This window comes from Littorina saxatilis, linkage group LG2 (assembly GCF_037325665.1).
Source record: "Littorina saxatilis isolate snail1 linkage group LG2, US_GU_Lsax_2.0, whole genome shotgun sequence".
Lineage (NCBI taxonomy): Eukaryota > Metazoa > Mollusca > Gastropoda > Littorinimorpha > Littorinidae > Littorina > Littorina saxatilis.
The window spans coordinates 47,584,280-47,606,995 of record NC_090246.1 but is presented as its reverse complement, the minus strand read 5'-3'; the positions used below and the strand labels follow the sequence as shown (position 1 = coordinate 47,606,995).

Below are 22,716 nucleotides of genomic sequence, written 5' to 3'. Positions count from 1 at the left end.
ATAATCGCCTTCACTAGACAGAAAAAACGCACACTTTGTTTTTCGTCTGCTACAAATCTAGTCTTGTTGGTTGACGGAGAGAATAAAGCTTCAATCGTACCTTCATCAACAGGAATAAATGCTCAATGCGCTGTCAGTTCGCAACTGAACCTTGTTTTTTTTCTTTAACTTTTTGGTTAACATTGAAACGGCAATCCAAAATAGTGTTTCAGCTGTTTCAAGACACAGGCTTAGCTCCTTCTTTTGAGTTGCTTTTCAGTCTAAAATGACACCGGAAGCGAACAAATTGTCGCGTATAGGCCACTGTCGTCACAAAAAGACGTCATGACAAAGTTACACGCAAAGCGAAAGAGACTTTGAGATCATTTACTTTTGTTCGGAATTTTCCGTCTGTTCCTAGCTTGTCAGTGAAAACGTCTTTGTTCTCTATTCACATTGCAGCTGTGAAATAATCAGTCTTGTGTCTCGGTCGTGCAGGTACAGAGTTTGCTTCTGCAATCATTGTGTTCGTGTTGGTGACGGCTTCATAAGACAAATCAGCGAATCTATCGTGAGGAAGACGTTTATGTACAAATCACCGAACCCAACCCATTTGTTGTGTGCATTTTTCTGAAGAATAAACTGCATGTGGTTAATTTCATACGTTTAATGCTTGTCGAAACGAGCCATAAGGCTTTAGAATAAAAGATGTCACGCATTGCTTGGCCATCTGATCACAGATGAGGTCGCAGTTTGTAGGTTGAATCTATGAATCGGCCAGAGATATATCTGCATTTCTGGTACGACCTTCCAGATTATCAACAGCGGGTTCATGGTCGGAATCAAGAGGTCAAATTTGCGTGGCTCCCAATCATTTCATAAAAGATTTCCATTTTCTTGTTTCTGCGGCTGCGCAAGTTATTTTGCCTAGGTCATGGCCGAACTTTAGGCCTACGGAGAAATATAGCTGGATATTTTCTCCCTAGATTAACAGAGACATAGAAGGGAAGTCATGCTGTATATTTAGTTATCATTATGATTCTTGAACTTCTCTTTTTCAAAATTTGGCGGATGTTGAGTATGTGAGGCTAGTAATGGTGGTGGGAAGGAGGTTAGGGGATGTGCAAGTTTGTATAAGTGAAATATTCTTTGAGTAGAATAACTAACTGAGTTGATACAGGTTACATTAGGATCAAGTTTGTGTCAATTAGTCGGATGTGAACGATTTTATGAAGCTTGAACACCTTCTTTTTTTTTTTTTTTTTTTTTTTTTTTGGGGGGGGGGGGGGGGGGGGTCATAATTATGCTGTGGTAGCAAAGGCGAGTCGATTAAGCATTTGCTTTTCTGTTCTTCAGTTCAACCATTTTTTACATTTAGTCAAGTTTTGACTAAATGTTTTAACGTAGAGGGGGAATCGAGACGAGGGTCGTGGTGTATGTGTGTGTGTGTGTGTGTCTGTCTGTGCGTGTGTGTGTGTAGAGCGATTCAGACTAAACTACTGGAACGATCTTTATGAATTTTACATGAGAGTTCCTGGGAATGACATCCCCGGACGTTTTTTTCCTTTTTTCGATAAATGTCTTTGATGACGTCATATCCGGCTTTTTGTAAAAGTTGAGGCGGCACTGTCACACCCTCATTTTTCAATAAAATTGATTGAAATTTTGGCCAAGCAATTTTCGACGAAGGCCGGACTTCGGTATTGCATTTCAGCTTGGTGGCTTAAAATTAATTGATGACTTTGGTCATTAAAAATCTGAAAATTGTAAAAAAACCATTTTTTTTTATAAAACGATCCAAATTTACGTTCATCTTATTCCTCATCATTGTCTGATTCCAAAAACATATAAATATGTTATATTTGGATTAAAAACAAGCTCTGAAAATTAAAAATATAAAAATTATGATCAAAATTAAATTTTCGAAATCAATCTACAAACACTTTCATCTTATTCCTTGTCGGTTCCTGATTCCAAAAACATATAGATATGATATGTTTGGATTAAAAACACGCTCAGAAAGTTAAAACGAAGAGAGGTACAGTAAAGCGTGCTATGAAGCACAGCACAACCGCTACCGCGCCAAACAGGCTCGTCACTTTCACTGCCTTTTGCACTAACGGCGGACTACGTTCAGTTTCATTCTGTGAGTTACACAGCTTGACTAAATGTAGTAATTTCGCCTTACACGACTTGTTATACATTTATATTCCACTATGTTTTGGGACCGGTGGGTTTCTTGACCACTTTAAGGCTTGCTTTTTACATTTAGTCAAGTTTTGACTAAATGTTTTAACATAGAGGGGGGAATCGAGACGAGGGTCGTGGTGTGTGTGTGTGTGTAGAGCGATTCAGACTAAACTAATGGACCGATTTTTATGAAATTTTTCATGAGAGTTCCTGGGTATGATATCCCTAGACTTTCTTTTCATTGTTTCGATAAATATCTTTGATGACGTCACATCCGGCATTTTGTAAAAGTCACACACTCATTTTTCAATCAAATTGATTGACATTTTGGCCAAGCAATCTTCGACGAAGGCCGGACTTTGGTATTGCATTTCAGCTTGGAGGCTTAAAATTTAATATGTGACTTTGGTCATTAAAAATCTGAAAATTGTAATTAAAATTATTTTATTATAAAACGATCCAAAATGACGTTTATCGTATTCTTCATGATTTTCTGATTCCAAAAACATATAAATATGTTATATTCGGATTAAAAACAAGCTCTGAAAATTAAAAATATAAACATTATGATTGAAATAAAATTTCCGAAATCGATTTAAAAACAATTTCATCTTATTCCTTGTCCGTTCCTGATTCTAAAAACATATAGATATGATATGTTTGGATTAAAAACACGTTCAGAGAGTTAAAAAGAATAGAGATATAGAAAAGCGTGCTATCCTCCTCAGCGCAACCGCTACCGCGCTTTTCTGGATTGTTAATTTCACTGCCTTTGCCACGAGCGGTGGACAGACGATGCTACAAGTGTACGGTCTTGCGGAAAAAATGAAATGCGTTCAGTTTCATTCTGTGAGTTCGACTGAGCTTATGACTAATTGTTGTATTTTCGCCTTACGCGACTTGTTTTCTGGTTTGTATTGCAGGCCGAATTACTCGATATGACAAAAACAAGCTTAAATCGTTACGGCATTACCACCAAAGAAGAGTTCCTTTGGAAGATGGTCGATTTCAAGCTCTTGCAGACGCCAGTCGTTCCTGATGAGGTAAACATGGACACTGAGTTTTGTTCTTTCATTGCTTTCTAGTTAAGTGCTTGCATTGCAAGTACGTGTATGCTTTTGTCCGAGCAGTCAAGCCAAAAAGGTCCATGCATTGTTCTTGTTGTATTCATTGACAAGAATGTGTTATATTTTTCTGTCTGAAATGTACATTGCAACGAACTTACGGCCTTGTGTCTTCTTTATGTACAGCAATGACGTGATTGCTGCATGCGGAATTTACTCCTGGAATCTTTTCCCTGCATACTTTGAAAGATACTTTCCTGCATAGAATGATGTTGTTTTTGCGTGTGCATGTTAACTGATAGCTTCGTTCCCGTACACTCTAACAACGCTATTGTTGCGTGAGCAGATTGACTCGTGGCTTCTTCATTGTGTAAACTTATGTGCAGCTGCATCACATTCTAACCCCGTTCACGTGAATTGATAATGTCCTTACTGTGATTGCTTCAGTTTTCCATGCATGTTACTCACGCATGTGCAGATAAATCTACGTTTTGTTCACTTACATTCATTACGGTCTTGTTGATATGTACAGCTAGACCTATGGGGTCTTTCTCATCGGCAATAGACGAATTCCGGAAATACTCTGATGGATTTTTAATGAGCTATGAGACAGTTGTACTCCTTGCAAGCGAGGCAAGCCAATGTATAGATGGCGTAGTGGGAATTACCAGTTGAGTTACGCAGTTGACGCAAGGATTAACAATGTGCTCCGATGAACATGTTTTTGACATCAAAAGGCTATTTGTACAGTGTCCACTCAATAACGTGCCTTGTGTCTTTCGAAAACATGCAAGTCGGAGCTCATAAACCACAATATCGCAAACGGTGTGTCTCCGCCGGTAATTCTGACTGAGTTGAATATTGCTGACCTTGCCTCACCTTCAAACATACAACTCTTCCACAGCGTATAAAACATCCGCCACAGGTATTTCCCGACCCCTTCTACTCTGATCGTATTTTTGCGCATACATCTGGAACACCACATATATAACTGTTACGTTTTTATTGTGTGCGCAGCTATTCAAGGTTGATGCCATAGCAGAGATGGTAGCGTCAAAGCTCGAGAACGGCGAAAACAGCGGAAAAGGCGACAAAATGCTTGAACGTTACGAGGAAATGTTCAAAGAAGATTGTTTTGTCCCTAAGCCGGCGCCAACCCGTTTTAGCGAACAGAAAGCGATGTTCCTTGTAAGTTCCCCGTGTCTTCCGTTGTTACTCAATCAGAAACTGCGAAAAACTTGATGAAAGTAGCTGCTGTAATGCTTCAGTATCTGAGATTGATGCCATCTTGTACATTGCTTTAATGACGAACAACACAACGTAACGGTCAAAGCCATGCATCGAAACGTTTACGCCTAATGCCTGCATGGAACATAATCGAAATCCCTCGCTCTTGCATGCCGGTGTAGCACGAGCAAATTACTCCCCACGAAAGCTGTACTCCCGAGTAAAAATGTCGTGAGAGATCTAAAATGTAACTCCACTTATGAAATATGCACTCCCCCATAACACGAGGAAATTACTCCCCACCAATGGTGTACTCCGGGTAAAAATTTCGTACGAACATTTTACACCCCTCACGAAATCCCCCCCTCCACGACAAGTGTACTCCCGAGTAAACATTTCGTTCAAAAATGTTACTCCCCTAAAACATTTTGCAAGAAATTATTACTCCCCTCACAAAATATTACTCCCCTTATTACGAAGAATTTACCCCCCGTTGGTGCAAAGAATTTCTTCCCCTCTTTGTGCAACAGCTCTTTACGTCATACAAGCGCTAACAGTAATAATTACTGTTGTCATCATTTTCACGAGTTTTCATTCACAAACGGGACCTGGTAAATAAATCTCATGTTCCCCATGCAATAACTCGAGGTGGTGAATGGGTTTGAGCTTTCATGTGAAACGTGGATTGTCAAAGTAAAAGCCAATCAGGCTGATTGTTTGATGTGTGGAACCATCGTGGCTTTGGATTTGTGTTTCCGAGGACAACGATTGTAAGCATTCACTCTCAAAGACCCAATCAATGTTGATAATTACTGGGCAATGGCTATTTTGCCAGTACAGGCAACGTAGCCTGTGGGCTATGTTGCCGGTACCGGCAAAATAACGATATGTTACGGTAGAGGCTATTTTGCCGGTTGGACGCTGCTGAAGCTAGTAAAGTGAAACGTCTAGTCGGATTCTCCATCTCACAAAGGCAATACACAAGTAATCTTCAATATTTGTATTTCTGATGTGCAAACTTCAAATGCAATTACAACCTTGTCTTATACACGAATAAAAGCCATCTCTCTCTCTCTCTCTCTCTTAAAACACCAAATACACTAATTTAACTGGCAAATATCCGATGATCTCTATGCAAGGAATTAAATACTGGTTATTGTCTCTCTATGATCATTCTCGCTGACTCTCTGTCTCTATGTGTGTGTCATGAATCACATGAAATAGATTGAATATACGGACGTTGAATATACAACAAGTCATCGTCACATCTTTCTCTCTATGATCATTGTCGCTGACTCTCTGTCTCTATGTGTGTGTCATGAATCACATAAAATAGATTGATAATACGGACGTTGAATATACAACAAGTCATCGTCACATCTCTCTCTCTCTCTCTATGATCATTGCCGCTGACTCTCTGTCTCTATGTCTGTGTCTGTGTGTGTGCGTGTGTGTGCGTGTGTGTGTGTGTGTGTGTGTGTGTGTGTGTGTGTGTGTGTGTGTGTGTGTGCGTGTGTGTGTGTGTGTGCGTGCGTGTGTGTGTGTGTGTGTGTGTGTGTGTGTGCGTGTGTGTGTGTGTGTGTGTGTGTGTGTGTGTGTGCGTGTGTGTGCGTGTGTGTGTGTGTGTGTGTGTGCGTGCGTGTGTGTGTGTGTGTGTGTGTGTGTGTGTGTGTGTGTGTGTGTGCGTGCGTGTGTGTGTGTGTGTGTGTGTGTGTGTGTGTGTGTGCGTGTGTGTGTCTGTGTGTGTCATTCCTGCAGAACCAGAACTTGGTTTTTGGTCTTGAGCGTTTTCCAGCGCATTGCAGATGGAGGGATCTGAGACAAGTACATGAATCACATAAAATAGATTGAGTATTCAACAAGTCATCGTCACATAGTGCACACACAGTACGGAGAGAAGACCGTACAGCCGAGTAGACGTGTTGGACGGCTGTCCAACCGTCCGTGTCGAAATGTCGCCGAACTTTCATGATGGATATGTTCACTGCTAAACGGATTCCTCTGAAGTTCGCCTTTCAGAGCACGGATTGTGTCTGCCTCACCGACAAAGTAGCTCAGAATTTGTCTGTCTCGATCCACCGAGGACTTCTTTGAAAAGGGAACGGTTTGTCAACCTTGCATTTTTTCCGGCTAGGCAGTCCAATAGCATTTACTACTTTTCCTTTTGGTCTGCCTCTCTTCCGGGATTTTGGTGGTAACGTCACATTATCAAGAGACGTCGACGTAGGCCTTGGTGCGGATGAACCCTCCTCGTCAGACGTCGTAGGCCTTGGTGCGAATGAACCCTCCTCGTCAGACTGTGGTGTTGTTGTTGGTGGTAGTGGGTTTGGGGCGGCTGTCATATCATACACTAGTTCCACAACCGCTACATGAGACGTCGTAGGCCTTGGTGCGACTGAACCATCCTCTTGAGACGTCGGAGGCCTTGGTGCAAATGAACCATCCTCGTGAGACGTCGTAGGGCCTGGGTGCGAATGAACCATCCTCGTGAGACTGTGGTGTTGTTGTTGGTGGTGGTGGGTTTGGGGCGACTGTCATATCATACACTAGTTCCACAACCGCTACATGTTTTCCAGATCCCCACATTTTTACAACAATATCTAACACGCTCAATTTCTCTTGGAAATTAAAGTTGTTTTCTGCAGCTAAAGAAGCCAATTGTTGTCCGAGGTGGAGTTGATAATAAAACTCACTATAAAAGTTCAAATTTGTCAATCAGTGAACACTTCTCTCCCCCAAAGAAATTCCCATCAGAAACTGTCATTTATTGGTGAGTATTTAATCACAGGCGGTAACTTTCACTTTACTAGCTTCAGAGAGAGAGAGAGAGAGAGAGAGAGAGACAGAGACAGAGACAGAGACAGAGAGACAGAGAGAGAGACAGAGAGAGACAGAGAGAGACAGAGAGCCTCTACCGGCAAAATAGCCTCTACCGTAACATATCGTTATTTTGCCGGTACCGGCAACGTAGCTCACAGGCTACGTTGCCGGTACCGGCAAAATAGCCATTTCGTAATTACTGCGGCGACTCATGGTCAATTTGCAACTTATCTCTGTAATCGCAAAATCCACAACGAAAAATCATAAACACTTAAAAAAAAAAAGAAATATGCTCAACACTTACTGAATTCACAGGTTTGATCGCAGCTCTGTACATTTTCAGACTGGATGAAAAGCGTCAACAAGCTACGTTTGACGTCACATACAAGTTTGACGTGTTATCTCGTGCTACTGTGACGATGCTTTGTGGCCCGGAGTTGGATTCTAAAAATTCGTCTCCCTGTGGGTTATTGTGCATTATGTTGCACAACCAAAATGATGACAAAAACGATGTTTGGTAGCTTGTTGTCAGACCAGCACTTTGTTGTTTGTCCTCGGGGAGCATATCGCCTTTTGTCTCATATTTATCAACCGCGGCCTTCGGCCTTGGTCGATAAAGATGAAACAAAAGACGATATGGTCCCCTTGGACCAACAAAAAAGCTGGTCTGTCAACAAGCCACCAAACATCTTATATTATCAATGTGAAAGATATCACTCAAAATAACGGAAACAAATATATCATGTTTGCATTTCTATACCGTCCGTAGAGTGAGCCTATAGTGATAAATCATGTTTTCTTGTTCTTGTTCTTCTTCTTCTTCTTCTTCTTCTTCTTCTTCTTCTTCTTGTGCGTTCATAGGCTGAAACTCCCACGTACGCTCATGTCAAATTTTGAATATATATAGGTTACACATTTTGAGAAGAATTTACTCCCCGTCAGTGCGATACATTTCTTCCCCTCTTTTTGCAATAGACTATTACGTCATACTAGCGCCAACAGTAATAACCACTGTTATCAATGTGAACGTTGATATTTATCACTGATATTGACAAGTATCACTCAAAAGTACAGAAACCCCAATGAGATAATTACAAATATCAGTTAAGAACTTCTATACTGTCCGTTAAGAGAGCCAAAAGTGATCATTATACTCACATCAAATGTTGAATAACTGATACAGAAATATCAGTGTCTAAATGAAGCTCAAACACTTTTAAGTTTTACTCCCCTCACGAAAATCACACAAAATCAACCGTTTTCAACTCGACTGGGAAATTCAGACGAGGAATGTAGCGTATGTGAAAGAAAAAGAATGGAAGTGTGTGTGTGTGTGTGTGTGTGTGTGTGTGTGTGTGTGTGTGTGTGTGTGTGTGTGTGTGTGTGTGTGTGTGTGTGTGTGTGTGTGTGTACCCCCGTTTCCACAGGTTTGGTTGCCTAAATCACCATAAGGCAACCATCCACACGTGGATGGCAACCTAAACTCTGGATGGCAACCTAATTGTGTGGATGGTCGCTTCATTTAACACCGTTAAATTGACTTTTTTGACGGAAAGAATGTCATAACAATGTTCAAAATGACATTCTTTCCGTCCTCTATAGGCGACGAAATAGGTCAAATTTGTGCATTTTTTAGTGCAAAATTCTTCGATGCCGGAGCGAGTACTGCACCCAGTGCTGTTGTAGTGCAAGTGCACTAGAAAGGCACTACACCCAGTGCCGCCTCTTAGGTAACCATCCACACTTTAGGTACGTGTGTGTAGCAATTCCCGGAAAACTGCTGGACAGATCTTTATGAAACTGTACATACACATTCTAGCAAGTGATATCATTAGAAATGATGACCCGGGTTTTTTTCAAAAACAGTTCAGGCGGCACTGTTACGACCTTATTTTTGATAAACAAACAAACAAACAAACACAAAACAGATGTAACAAACAGTTGAGAAAGAACAGATCAAGCAAATAAACGACCACCCAAACAAGCTAACAATAGTTAATTTATTCCAAGAATAAAATGTGGAGTAACTCTTTCTGACAGTAACATCTGAAGTAAAATGTTCGTGCAGGGAGTAGTTTTTTTGTACCTCAAACAAAAGGAAAATAATCAACGAAATAAAATTGTCTTTACCAAATTTAACTAGGACTACAATTTTGTGGAGTAAAGATTTTGTGATGGGAGTATTTTTTTCGTTCTATGGGGAGTTCTTTTCTCGTACGACAGGTGTACTTGGAGTACAAATTTCGTAACGAGATTTGTTTTACTTCGGAGTACATTCTTTGTATAACACCGGTGTAACAGGCCATTTTGACACATAGTCAGTTTTGACCGGGAGGTCATTCTGGGCTAGCCAATTTTGACCCCCCCCCCTCCCATTCAGTTTTGACCCCCCCTTCAAACTTTAAGAATAAGTACGTTAGGACCTTTTAAAACGAAATATATGTATGTGTGCACAAAATCTGTTGGAAAAATGATCTAAAAAAAAAAAAATTCTAATTAAAAAAAAGAAAAAGTTTTGACGCTTCCTTTGAAACTTCAAAAATAAGTACACTAGGACTTTTTAAAACAAAATGTACGCATAAATGAACGCATCTATGCATCTCCACAATTTTTTTGGGGGGGTCATTCTGGGCTAGCCTCCCGGTCAAAATCAGCTAGCCTAGAATGATCCCCCGTTCAAAACTGACTAGAATAAGTACTTTAAGACCTTTTAAAACGAATTATATGTAAATGTAGACAATATTTTGTGGAAAATGATACTAAAAAAAAAAATTGCGAAAAAAAAAAATTTCGACGCTTCCCTTCAAACTTCAAGAATAAGTACATTAGGACTTCAGATTACGAAATGTTTGCATATATGTATGCATCTATGTATCTCAACAGGTTTGGGGAAATGTGTCAATCTGGGCTAGCCCAGAATGACCTCCCGGTCAAAATCAGCAAGCACAGAATTACCCCCGGTCAAAACTGACTAGGCCAGTTAGTTTTAACCCCCCCCCCCCCTCAAACTCCAAGAATAAGTACTTTAAGACCTTTTGAAACGAATTAAATGTAAATGTGGACAATATTTGGTGGAAAATGATATTGAAAAAAAACAAAAACTAACTTTTTTTGAAAAAAACCCACAAATTTGACTTTCCCTTAAAACTTTAAAAATAAGTACATTAGGACTTCCTGAACTCCAAAAGAAACGCAATATTAAGAAATTTAATCTCATTCTTTGCCATTTCATTTTGACGAGATCGAATCGAACGAATTTCACGAAAATTGGTACAAAGCATCTTGGGGCAATGTTCTTTGATTGTCACAACAAAAAAACGTTACCGAAAGAAAGTTTTCACCGCCAGGCTCAGTAACGCGTGTGTCCCCCATTGGCGTTGACAAGGGCCTGACATCTGGCTCTCATGGAGCGCACCAGGCGGTTGACGGTGTTCCTGGAGGTTTCTGTAGCCGGGAGGAACTGTTGGCGCAGGTGCTGACGGTAGATGACCCGGTCCTGGCGAGCAGTAGTCACACGAGGTCGTCCGCTTCTAGCGCCATCCCGGGTGCTGCCGCTGGCTTGGAATCGGGTCCACAGACGACAGATGGTCGAGGTTGCCACGCCCATGACATTTGCAATGGCAGCTGGGCGATTTCCAGCTTGCAATCGCCCCATTGCTCTCTCCCGGTCAATGGCGCTCAGTCTTGGCATGCTTCTAACTGTACAAATGGCTGATTTCAGACAGTGGACGGAGACAGGTTTTTGTTCCTTGTGTGAGCTGAGTACTGTTAACGAAAAAAATCAGGTCTGGCAGCTTTTCTGTGGGCTGCGCGAGCGAAAAACAGTCTCAATCTTCAGAACGCTGCAGAGAGCGCACTCTGGGCGCTGCACACATGATTTTCACAGGCTACGTGCAGGACACTATGCTAACTCATGCTCGTGCAGAATTTTCCCCTGAAACCCACCTTTAGTGCATGAATTTTAACAAAACCTTAAATAACTCTTAACTTGCGTTTCTTTTGGAGTTCAGTATATGTATCTCAACAAGTTTGGGGGGATGTGTCATTCTGCCCAGAATGACCTCCCGGTCAAAATCAGCTAGCCCAGAATGACCCCCCGGTCAAAATCAGCTAGCCCAGAATGACCCCCCGGTCAAAATCAGCTAGCCCAGAATGACCCCCCCCCCCCCCCCGGTCAAAACTGACTAGGCCAGTCAGTTTTGACCCCCCCTTCAAACTTCAAGAATAAGTACTTTAAGACCTTTTAAAAGGAATTAAATGTAAATGTGGAAAATATTTGTTGGAAAATGATGCTGAAAAAAATTTAACAAATCGAGAAAAAACCCTTTAACTTTTTTTTTTTTAATTTAAAAAAAGTTTCGACGCTTCCCTTCAAACTTCAAGAATAAGTACATTCGAACTTCAGATGACGACATGTATGTATATATGTATGCATCTATGTATCTCAACAAGTTTTGGGGGATGTGTCATTTTGGGCTAGACTATATATATATTATTATAATAATATATATTATTCCCGGTCAAAATCAGCTAGCCCAGAATGACCCCCCGGTCAAAACTGACTAGGCCAGTCACTTTTGACCCCCCCCCCCCCCTTCAAACTTCAAGAATAAGTACTTTAAGACCTTTTAAAACGAATTAAATGTAAATGTGGACAATATTTGGTGGAAAATGATATTGCCAAAAAATAAAAATAAAAAAATAATCGAAATAAAAATAAAAAAAAGTTTCGACGCTTCCGTTCAAACTTCAAGAATGAGTACTTTAAGACCTTTTAAAACAAATTGAAATGTAAATGTAGACATCATTTGGTGGAAAATGATATTGCACCTCTCTATCTTGTCGGACTCGTCTCTATCATGTCGGCCCACTCTCTATCATGTCGGCACACTCTCTATCATGTCGGCCCCCTCTACATCATGTCTACCCCCTCTCTGTTATATAGGCCCTCTCTCTATCATGTTGACCCCCTCTCCATCATGTTGGCCCCCTCTTTATCCTGTCGGCCCCCTCTCTGTCATGTCGGCTCTCTTTCTATCAATCGGCCCCCTCCACATCATGTCGGCCTCCTCCTCCGCATCATGTCGTGTCATTTTGCAACAAATATTGTCCAAATTTACATTCAATTCGTTTTAAAAGGTCTTAAAGTACTCATTCTTGAAGTTTGAAGGTGTCAAAACTGACTGGCCTAGTCAGTTTTGACCGGGGGGTCATTCTGGGCTAGACACATCCCCGCAAATCTGTTGAGATACATAGATGCATACTTATATGCATACATTTCGTCAGCTGAAGTCCTAATGTACTTATTCTTGAAGTTAGAAGGGAAGCGTCAAAACTTTTTTTTTTTTAGAAAAAAAAGTTAAAGGTTTATTTCGATTTTTTAAAATTTTTTTCCAATATCATTTTGCAACAAATATTGTCCACATTTACATTTAATTCCTTTTAAAAGGTCTTAAAGTACTCATTCTTGAAGTTTGAAGGGGGGGTCAAAACTGACTGGCCTAGTCAGTTTTGACGGGGGGGGGTCATTCTGGGCTAGCCCAGAATGACACATCCCCCCAAACCTGTTTAGATACATAGATGCATACAAATATGCATACATTTCGTCATCTGAAGTCCTAATGTACTTATTCTTGAAGTTTGAAGGGAAGCGTCGAAACTTTTTTTTTTCGCAATTTTTTTTTTTCAATATCATTTTCCACCAAATATTGTCCACATTTACATTTAATTCGTTTTAAAAGGTCTCAAAGTACTTATTCTTGAAGTTTGAAGGGGGCCCCCCAAAAAAAATTGTGGAGATGCATAGATGCATTCATTTATGCGTACATTTCGTTTTAAAAGGTCCTAGTGTACTTATTCTTGAAGTTTCAAAGGAAGGGGTCAAAATTGGCTAGCCCAGAATGACACATCCCCGCAAACCTGTTGAGATACATAGAAGCATACATATATATGCATACATTTCGTCATTTGAAGTCCTAATGTACTTATTCTTGAAGTTTGAAGGGAAGCGTCGAAACTTTTTAGAAAAAAAAACCACGTTTTTTTCTCAATTTTTATTTTTTGTTATTTGTGGGTGTTTTTTTGGCAATATTATTTTGCAACAAATATTGTCCACATTTACATTCAATTCGTTTTAAAAGGTCTTAAAGTACTCATTTTTGAAGTATGAAGGGGGGTCAAAACTGACTGGCCTAGTCAGTTTTGACCGGGGGGTCATTCTGGGCTAGCTGTTTTTGACTAGGGGGGGGGGGGGGTCAAAACTGACTCCCGGTCAAACTGGGCTGCTTCAAAATAGGCTGCTACACCGGCATGCGCGCTGATTTCTGAATGGCGTAAGGAGGCCAGAACGTATACACTTTATACTATGCTTCCGACCGTTTGTACTGATTGTCCGTTTTGACAAAATCAATCGTCATACTCGATGTTTCGTTGCAGACAAATGCTGTGCCTAATAAGAGATCCAAGTCGCCGCAACCAACATTGATAAGAAAGGCTACTGTGTCGAAGAAACCACCGTTGATAAGAAGGTCTGCTTTCCGTACCCAAACCAAACATGGATTGGGTGAAGAGCAGACAGAAGCCGGGTCTATTAGCATCACTTTACAGGAGACCAGCGAAGAAGCAGCGTTGAGAGAGAGCCAGGCTGAAGCTGAAGAGAGAAAGACGTCGGTGGGAGGCCTGACCACGACGGATCTGGACAGCATCTTCTCTGAACAAATAGAGCGAGAAATGAGAACCCAAAGCATGATGCAGCTTGTGGAACGACAGACATCAGACACCATGGCGCCAAGTTACACGCTCAGGAGTTCCGCGATGCGTCCCTCACACAAACATAGCACTGAACGGTCTGTATCAAGGTCGCGAGTCACATCTCCGACGGCGCCTGGGTCGATGTCGCAGGCTCCCGTAAGCAGGTCGCTCATGAGTATCCCGAGCGGCCCCCCTCAGCGCCTCCACTCCTCCGACAGCCGCAGTTCGCTGCATTTCATTTCCACAGACGACGAAAACGATGACAACGCCGCGATCAGCGATTCGTCCTTCGTTCATGCGCCTCGCGCCAGGTCAGACACGGAAGTAATAGATTTGAGCAGGGATGGACACAATACTGTTCCAGGCAAGGCCCTCTCATTACCGAAGTCTCACAAAAAGGCGAGGATTCATGAAATCATGAAGCCTGTTGTATTACAAAAGCCAGCAGCCGAACACGGCAGTGCCGTACCTGGAACGACTGGTGAACTAAGAAAGCCTGGCGCACCAGCTGGACATGTAAGAGCCCAAAGTGCCATCAAACCCGCATCGGGGACCGCTCAGACAATCTGGGAGTCGTCCGCACCTTATAGTTTTGCACCAACAAGAATAGCAAGTGCCACCACACTCGCACCGTGGACCGATCCTGAAGTCTGGCAGCTTTCCGCATGTTATGGACCAACAGGAACACCAAGTACCACCACACCCACACCAGGCAGAGCTCATGAAGTCTTGAAGTCTTCCGCATCTTATGAACCAACAGGAACACCAAGTGCCACCAAACTCACACCGGGGAGTGCTCATGAAGTCTTGAAGTCTTCCGCATTTTATGGACCAACAGGAACACCAAGTGCCACCAAACCCGCATCAGGGACCGCTCAGGAAGTCTTGAAGTCTTCCTCATCTTATGGACTAACAGGAACACCAAGTGCCACCAAACCCACACCAGGGAGAGCTCATGAAGTCTTGAAGTCTTCTTCATCTTTTGGACCACCAGGAGTGCCAAATGCCACCAAACCCGCACCTGGGAGTGCTCATGAAGTCTTGAAGTCTTCCTCATCTTATGGACCAACAGGAGCACCAAGTGCCACCGAACTCGCACCGGGGAGAGCTCATGAAGTCTTGAAGTCTTCCTCATTTTATAGACCTACAGAAATACCAAGTGCCACCAAACTCACACCGGGGAGTGCTCATGAAATCTTGAAGTCTTCCGCATCTTATGGACCAACAGGAGCACCAAGTGCCACCAAACTCGCACCGGGGACCGCCCAGGAAGTCTTGAAGCCTTCCTCACCTTATGGACCAACAGGCCCACCAAATTCCAACAGAGCTACACCACAGCCACCTGCACCAAGCCGCGCAGGTAGGTTCTCGCAAAGATTTCGTCATATATAGTTTGCGAGTGTGTGTGTGAGAGTGTGAGTAACTGAGCGACGTTTAGCTATTTCTTTTCTAATAATTACCAGACACTTCACGATTTTGGGCGGTATTTGAAGAAATGACTTGTTCATCTGATTGTGAATGTTTGAAAATGGAATGGTAAGAGGAGGCACTCGTTTTGTAGTTTTCCTTCAGCCACATGCACTCTCTCTCTCTCTCTCTCTCTCTCTCTCTCTCTCTCTCTCTCTCTCTCTCTCTCTCTCTCTCTCTCTCTCTCTCTCTCTCTCTCTCTCTCTCTCTCTCTCTCTCTCTCTCTCTTTCTCTCTCTCTCTCTCTCTCTCTCTCTCTCTCTCAAACCAACAACCAATCAACCAACCAACTATCTGTGTGTATGTGTGTGTGTGTGTGTGTGTGTGTCTCTCTCTCTCTCTCTCTCTCTCTCTCTCTCTCTCTCAAACCAACAACCAATCAACCAACCAACTATCTGTGTATGTGTGTGTGTGTGTGTGTGTGTGTGTGTGTGTGTGTGTGTGTGTGTGTGTGTGTCTCTCTCTCTCTCTCTCTCTCTCTCTCTCTCTCTCTCAATTTTCCCTGAACATGTCCACAAAGCACACTTTTTCACTCGTCGGCTTTTCGTAGATGTACCATCACTAACAGAAACATTCACTACTAAAGTAACCTGTTTTTACTTCTCTCTTGTATTTAGCAAAAACCAGTGTGAAACAGAGAAAGGGCAGAAGCAGACGGCAAAAAGCCACATACAAAGAACCGATGAAGGCGCCGGGTTGTCATTGGATACCCGGCGAACCGGGGGTGCGGGTTCACCACAAAACGCTGGTCAATGCGGACAAGACTAATCGGCCCAAATCTGTTCCGCACATCGTACAACCTCTCACAGGACGGCTCGGTGTCGTCAACGCTAACTGGTACGGAAGGGAAAAATTCCTGGTGGAAAAGTGTGTGTGTTGTGTTGTTCAAGAGTTTATGTCATCACGAAATGATGAAAAGGAGATGGTTCAACGTCAAAACGATTGTTTGTGTTTTCCGAGTAGCCTGTCGAAGGACGGCTTGGTGTCGTCAACACTAACTGGTACGGAGGGACATTTTTCATGTTGGAAAAGATAGTTTGTCTTTTGCGTTTTCCAAGTGTTTGTGTCATCACGAAATGATGAAAATGAGAAGGTTGAACGTCAAAACGAGTGTTTGTGTTTTTCGAGTAACCTCTCGAAGGACGGCTTAGTGTTGTCAACACCAACTGGTAAGGAGAGAAAAATTCCTTTTGGAAACTACTGTTTGTATGTTGTGTTTTTCAAGTATTTGTGTCATCACGAAATGATGAAAAGGAGACGGTTGAACGTCAAAACAAGTGCTTGTGTTTTGCGTTTCCAATGTTATTTGTTTCAGCTTGTCTTTGCAGAGTTTTGGAATTTGTTCTTGTCGTTTTTCAGTCCCAATTCATATGTCTGCGTGTTTCAATAGTCAGGTCCAAAACAGAAGTCATGCAGAAGTCAGGTTTGAACATAAATCACCAAAATTCCAAACTAATGTGGTTTGGGTCGCGGAAGAATTGTTGGAATGAGTGTTGCGGTTTTGCATGTACAGACAAAATGAAAATTCTAGGTGTATATTTCTGTAATTATATGCGTGCGTCAAAAGTGAAAGAGAATTGGGAAGAGAGAGTGAATGTTGCAAAAAGGCTCATCTGCGTGTGTGAGAAAAGGAATTTGAGATTTATTGGTAAAGTCTGTGTATTCAAAACGTTTATTCTGCCACATTTTGTCTATATAAATGCAGGCGCTGATTGTACCAGACGACGTTCTAACTGAAAGTAATAGGTTAACAGGGGTGTGCAAATTTAAAAATAAACAACTCACCCACGGGTTAGTAGAATCTCATTTGCAGCTCACCCGGGAAAAAAAATAGGTAACCCACTCCAACTTTCCTTATTTTGTCTTTGAAGTTTCACACACAGAAACATTGGATTATAAGTCAATGAAAGGTAGCATCTGCCGAAGACCAGTCTGTCCGAACTAAACAACGCCATGGTTGTTTTTCAGTGGCCCGAAACAAATTAGGGAGCGCTTTCTCATTGGTCAAAATGTAAAACTAAACTAAGGGATGTAACTCACATCGTTGAAGCAGACGACATTTTCGAACACGATCAATACTTCAGAAAAAGCGCCTTAGAAACAGTATACTTACTGTTTGGGCTTCGGTTTGGGCTTTGTTTTCATTATGAAAAACAAGGGGAAATGTATTTTGGCCATTCATTTTAGTAAGGAGTTGGCATTTGAAGCTCTATCTTGAGTTTTGTTTGTGAAATGTTTAGCTAACCCACGGGAATGCTACTCAAAGACCTCAGCTAACCCGGCCAATTTTTAACTCCCCCCGGGTCACGGGTTAGTGGATTTGCACACCCCTGGGTTAATGTTTTGCTTCGTGTGGCGCAAAAAAGACTGCAACAGAAAAGCATTTGAAAAGGTGAAAAGAACTGTTTTATGTAACGAAGTAAAGCAAGGTGGATTAAATATGATTGATTTGCGTCAGATGCAGTGTTCCTTTTTGTTAAGCTGGGTTGTGAACCTAACTCTGTCTAATGAAGACCAGAAATGGTCATGGCTCCGAAAAGCACTGTTTTTCCGTTTTGGGAGTCGCTTTGAGTGTTTTTTTGCGAACATTAATAGCAAACCATTTAAAGGATTGGACAGTATTAAATCGGAATTTTGGTCCGCTGTGTTGAAGGCATGGCTTGATAACAATCAAGTCGATAATAATGGTAATTCTGTTTCGGGTTTGTTGTGGAACAACAAAGATATAATTTGTCAAGGAAACCCACTCTTTTTTGCGGATTGGATTAAAAGTGGTATAATGTATGTGAGCGATGTGTGTGAGAATGGACGTTTTGCTTCCTATGAAGAAGTGTGTGAAAGAACTGGCTACACGGCAAATAGATTGCTTGAGTACAATGTTGTTCGAACAGCTGTACATCTCCTTTTAAGAAATGTCGATATAAACGATGTAAATTGTTCAGTCTGTGACATTCCGACCTTTTGTGGAAAAAAATTTAAATCAGTAAAAGAAATTCGAAAGATTCTGGTAGGAAAACTATACAGCCCACCCTGTTCAAAAGGATTTTGGAGAAGAAAATTAGGATTTGAAATTGACGAAAAGAATTGGAACTTAGCAGCCACTGTCACTAGTGAAGTTCGATTACGTGTACTGCATTGGAAAATATTGCAAAACAGTTATCCAACTAATATTTTATTGTGTAAAATGAAAGTGAAGGCTGATAAAAACTGTAAATATTGTAAGGATGAACTTGATGTTTTGGAGCATTTTTTTCTTTGAATGCCCAACAGTGCTCAGGTTTTGGAAATATATTGAAATGTACATTTTAGTAAACATTGGCGAAAGAATTAGGTTGAATGTTACAGATGTGCTTTTTGGTATAAAAAGTAACAGCAAAAATATGAAGAAGATTAATCACATTATTTTAATCGCAAAGATGTGCGTAAGCATTTAAAACAAAAAAACGATTCACGATTAACACTTGAAATTATTTTTGGAAATCATGTTGTTTTGAGGTTTCGTTAGTCTGAACTTTTATCAATTAAAAATAAATTATTGTTTATTTTCTTTGATATAAGGTAAAGACAGCCATACATTATGATGCGAATATCGTTTTTTTTAAAAGATCAATATATGATGACATATGATCATTTTGATGCTACACATGTTGACACGTATATTTTTTTCACGTATGACTATTTTTAGTCCTTTTGTATAATGTAAAAGTTTTTCTGAACCGCATGTAAATGAGAGAGTATGTGTGCAAACAGAAAATACAGTTACCATGTTTGTTATCTTGTGTTTTATTAATTGAATGACATTTAAAAAAACCAACCAAAACACAAAAAAATTAAATTTAAAAAAAAAAAACCTAAAAAAAGTCAAAACAAGTGCTTGTGTTTAGTGTTTCCAATGTTTTTTGTTTCAGCTTATCTTTGCAGAGTTTTGGAATTTGTTCTTGTCGTTTTTCAGTCCCAATTCATATGTCTGCGTGTTTCAATAGTCAGGTCCAAAACAGAAGTCATGCTTTTTTTTTTTTACAGAACGAGTACGTGTACGTGTGACGTCATCAAATGTAATATAACGTCACACGCCAATGTATGAGAGGGAAGGGCTTCCAAAATGAGGCAGGGTTACAGAGGTTGGCCCAGTTGCTGTTGAAATGTACCAGTTGAAAGGGGTATTTTTGGGCTGTCGTTGAGATATAACGTGCAATTGCTAAGTAAGAGGAGGGGGGGGGGGGGGCGGGGCGGCCCTTGAGATCCAGTCCCGCACATTTGCCAAGTTCTACGCGTCGTGCTTAACCAACACAACGTGTGAAATGGATTCTAGAGCGCGACTGTAGCCTGAGAAGACGGATGCGTTGATTTCCAAGAAAGTCTGCCATATGAACTGCACTCACCCCCCTGTCTTCGCTGTGTTGTCCAGGGAGAGCGGCCACAGCCAGTACGGCAAGCTGGACCTGGCGTGGACGACACGGATCCCGGCGGTGCCTGTCAAGAGCATGGCCTACATGTACCGGAAGAAAAAGATGGAGTGTCTGCAGGATACACAGCACGTGCTGCACCTCCCCAGGCCCGGGGCCCATACCAGGCAGCCGTACCCCACCTCTATGCTCCTTACCTGCAGAAAGCTGGTGAGTAGAGTGGGACATTTATTTTAAGACCGCGAAAAAAACGGAGAAAATAAGGACATAAAAGGAAGTTGGTCTTAAAAAAAGGTCGATTTACATCGCAAGGTCTTAAAAAGAGGTAACATTTAAATCGGGGGTGTTAAATAAAAAAGGGGGAGAGGGGGTGGGGGTTCACCGGATATGGATGTGTGTGTGTGTCTGTCTCTGTCTGTCTGTCTGTCTGTCTGTCTATATGTGTGGTGTGGGTGTGTGTGTGTGTGTACGTGTGTGTACGTGTGTGTGTGTGTGTGTGTGTCTGGCTGGCTGTCTGTTTGTCTGTCTGTCTGTGCATGTGAATCTGTACATGTGTCTTTGTGCATGTCTATATGTGTATGTCTATGTGTGTGTGTTTAGCTGCCCACCGCTACAGACAGGGCGGACCACGGGATGAGTGCGGGCAAAGCGAAGACAGCTTATCTGTGTCCTCCGCCCGCCCGGTGACACCGCCAGCATTCCATTGCTCGAACATGTTCCCACCTCGCATTTTTGTAATCAGCCGTCTTATGTCCGGATGTATTATTTATTTTGTATAGATGATATATTTCTTGATTGATATGTTTCCTTTTAAGGATTGATTGATTTTTTTGAATATTTTTATTATTTCATTAAACCCTCGTTGATTTGATATTTGATTTTTTTTTTATTATTCATTCACTTATTTATGTTCTTACTTATGGGACTATACTATCTATACATTTAATTCTGTTTTCATGGATTCATCTTTGGAGTTCTAATGCAAAAGAAGAATATATTTTACTAACTAACTGACGTTGTAGAGATTGCAATAACTCAAAAATCGGTTTCATTTAAAGAAAGTAATAATTATATATATAATTAAAAACAAAAGTTTGCCCTTTGAGAAAGTATACATTGTACAATATATGTTGCAAAAATCGAGTATCCAAAGGAAGTTTTGCTTGTCAAATGCAAATAAAGCTTTTGATTTTTCTATGTCAGAACGATTGTAATTATTTTGCCGACAAGACAGTCTTTGTGTAATTAAAGTGTGTATAGAAGTAGTGTGCTGTTGATGCAAACGCCATTGGAAAGACCTATGAAACTTTTCTGTAACGTATACGCTGAACACTTCAGACACGAACATGCACGGATACATGCGCTGACATTTTTGCCAACGTTTTAAAATAAACGTACACTGAAGACGTATACAGACGAACTCTGAGAAGGACGTCATACAGACCAACAATCCTCCTTTCTGTCTCTACATTTTTGTGAAAGCAAACACATGCCAGCACAAAATTGAAACAAATAAACGAGACAAAAATTAAACAACAAATACCAGTAAACAACAATTTGCTTTCGCTCGCATAATTTTAACACACACACACACACACACACACACACACAACCACACACACACACACACACACACACACACACACACACACACACACACACACACCGTTTTACTGCAGCATTATTGATTTCAATTTTACTGCAGTAAAATGTTTTGCTGCAGAAAAAAACGCTGCTTCGGCGAAAGATGACATTATGCAGAAATGCTGCAGAAAAGAACGGTTTTATATATATACACACACACGCACACACTCAATCACACATACACACACACACTTAAATACAGTAAGATGACAGTCAGTGTGAAGATGCATGATTTAAGCCTATGTAATGGATATTCAGTGCAGGATGCAAGCGTTTGCACTTCGAATCCACCTACAGCACCGGTGCTGTGATACGCAGACTGACAGCAAACTTTAGAAAATCATGCTGTGAAGTCTGTCCAAAGTAATATTCACTGATTGGCTCTGCAGAAAGTGTATCTTTTGTTGTGTGTGCGTGTATGTGTGTGTGTGTGTGTGTGTGTGTGTGTGTGTGTGTGTGTTAGAGAGAGAGACAGACAGACAGACAGACAGACAGACACAGAGAGAAAACATTCTGGCATAAACTGTATTCTTCAGAGACACAAAGAGAGAGAGAGAGAGAGAGAGAGAGAGAGAGAGAGAGAGAGAGAGAGAGAGAGGATACTGCCATACATTTCATTCTTGAACTTATATATAGATGGAACAGAGGCAATCACACATGAAAGTGCGAGCAAATTTTGCAGTTTTGTTATGCGTTTAATATAAGTAATAAGTCTCGTCGAGGTAGAGTCAGTTTTAAAGATGAAATGTACCAGATACAAAAAGCAGTAACAGTAAGTCATGCTAAGAGCGTAGTGTAATTTAAGAATGGGATTCCTGTTGATGTTTTATATCTTCCTTTATTGTATACTACTACGTCAGCTGGAACCGTAGTGGCTTAGAAAAGAAGGGCAGTTGAGAATAACATCTTTAATCTCCCCATGGTCGTTGCTTTGTTCGTTCAGCCATCTAGACAAGGTCAGCTAGGAATGTAGTCTCAGAAGAATCACAGTTCTCGTTTGGAACGGTGAAAGCCATCAGCACTGCCTCATTCGTGTCAGCCGTGTAGCAGAACACTGGCGCAGCTGCATCTGCGACCTGCAATACACATGGATATTACTTAGGATGGACTTATACACGGAGCCCAGGATCTGGACCAGCTACTGAACAATGAGAAGGTTACAACTACTGA

General features: G+C 41.3%; 2 protein-coding genes across 3 annotated transcripts in view; one reads left to right on the top strand and one right to left on the bottom strand.

The window, feature by feature from the left end:
• LOC138953233 (uncharacterized) overlaps positions 1-21,099 on the top strand; it is a 134,687-nt gene extending 113,588 nt beyond the window's left edge. Inside the window, exons 37-42 of the mRNA XM_070325035.1 lie at positions 3,093-3,212; positions 4,251-4,421; positions 13,716-15,390; positions 16,114-16,333; positions 19,905-20,112; positions 20,503-21,099. Coding sequence (XP_070181136.1) covers positions 3,093-3,212; positions 4,251-4,421; positions 13,716-15,390; positions 16,114-16,333; positions 19,905-20,112; positions 20,503-20,589 — 2,481 coding nt within the window. The 3' untranslated portion in view covers positions 20,590-21,099. The remainder of the gene's footprint in view (positions 1-3,092; positions 3,213-4,250; positions 4,422-13,715; positions 15,391-16,113; positions 16,334-19,904; positions 20,113-20,502) is intronic.
• Positions 21,100-22,220: 1,121 nt separating this feature from the next.
• The window catches only part of LOC138959096 (uncharacterized), a 73,046-nt gene continuing 72,550 nt past the window's right edge, over positions 22,221-22,716 (bottom strand). For both annotated transcript variants that reach the window (XM_070330448.1, XM_070330450.1), the window contains exon 8: positions 22,221-22,622. In XM_070330448.1, the coding sequence (XP_070186549.1) occupies positions 22,494-22,622 (129 nt within the window). In that variant the 3' untranslated portion in view covers positions 22,221-22,493. The remainder of the gene's footprint in view (positions 22,623-22,716) is intronic.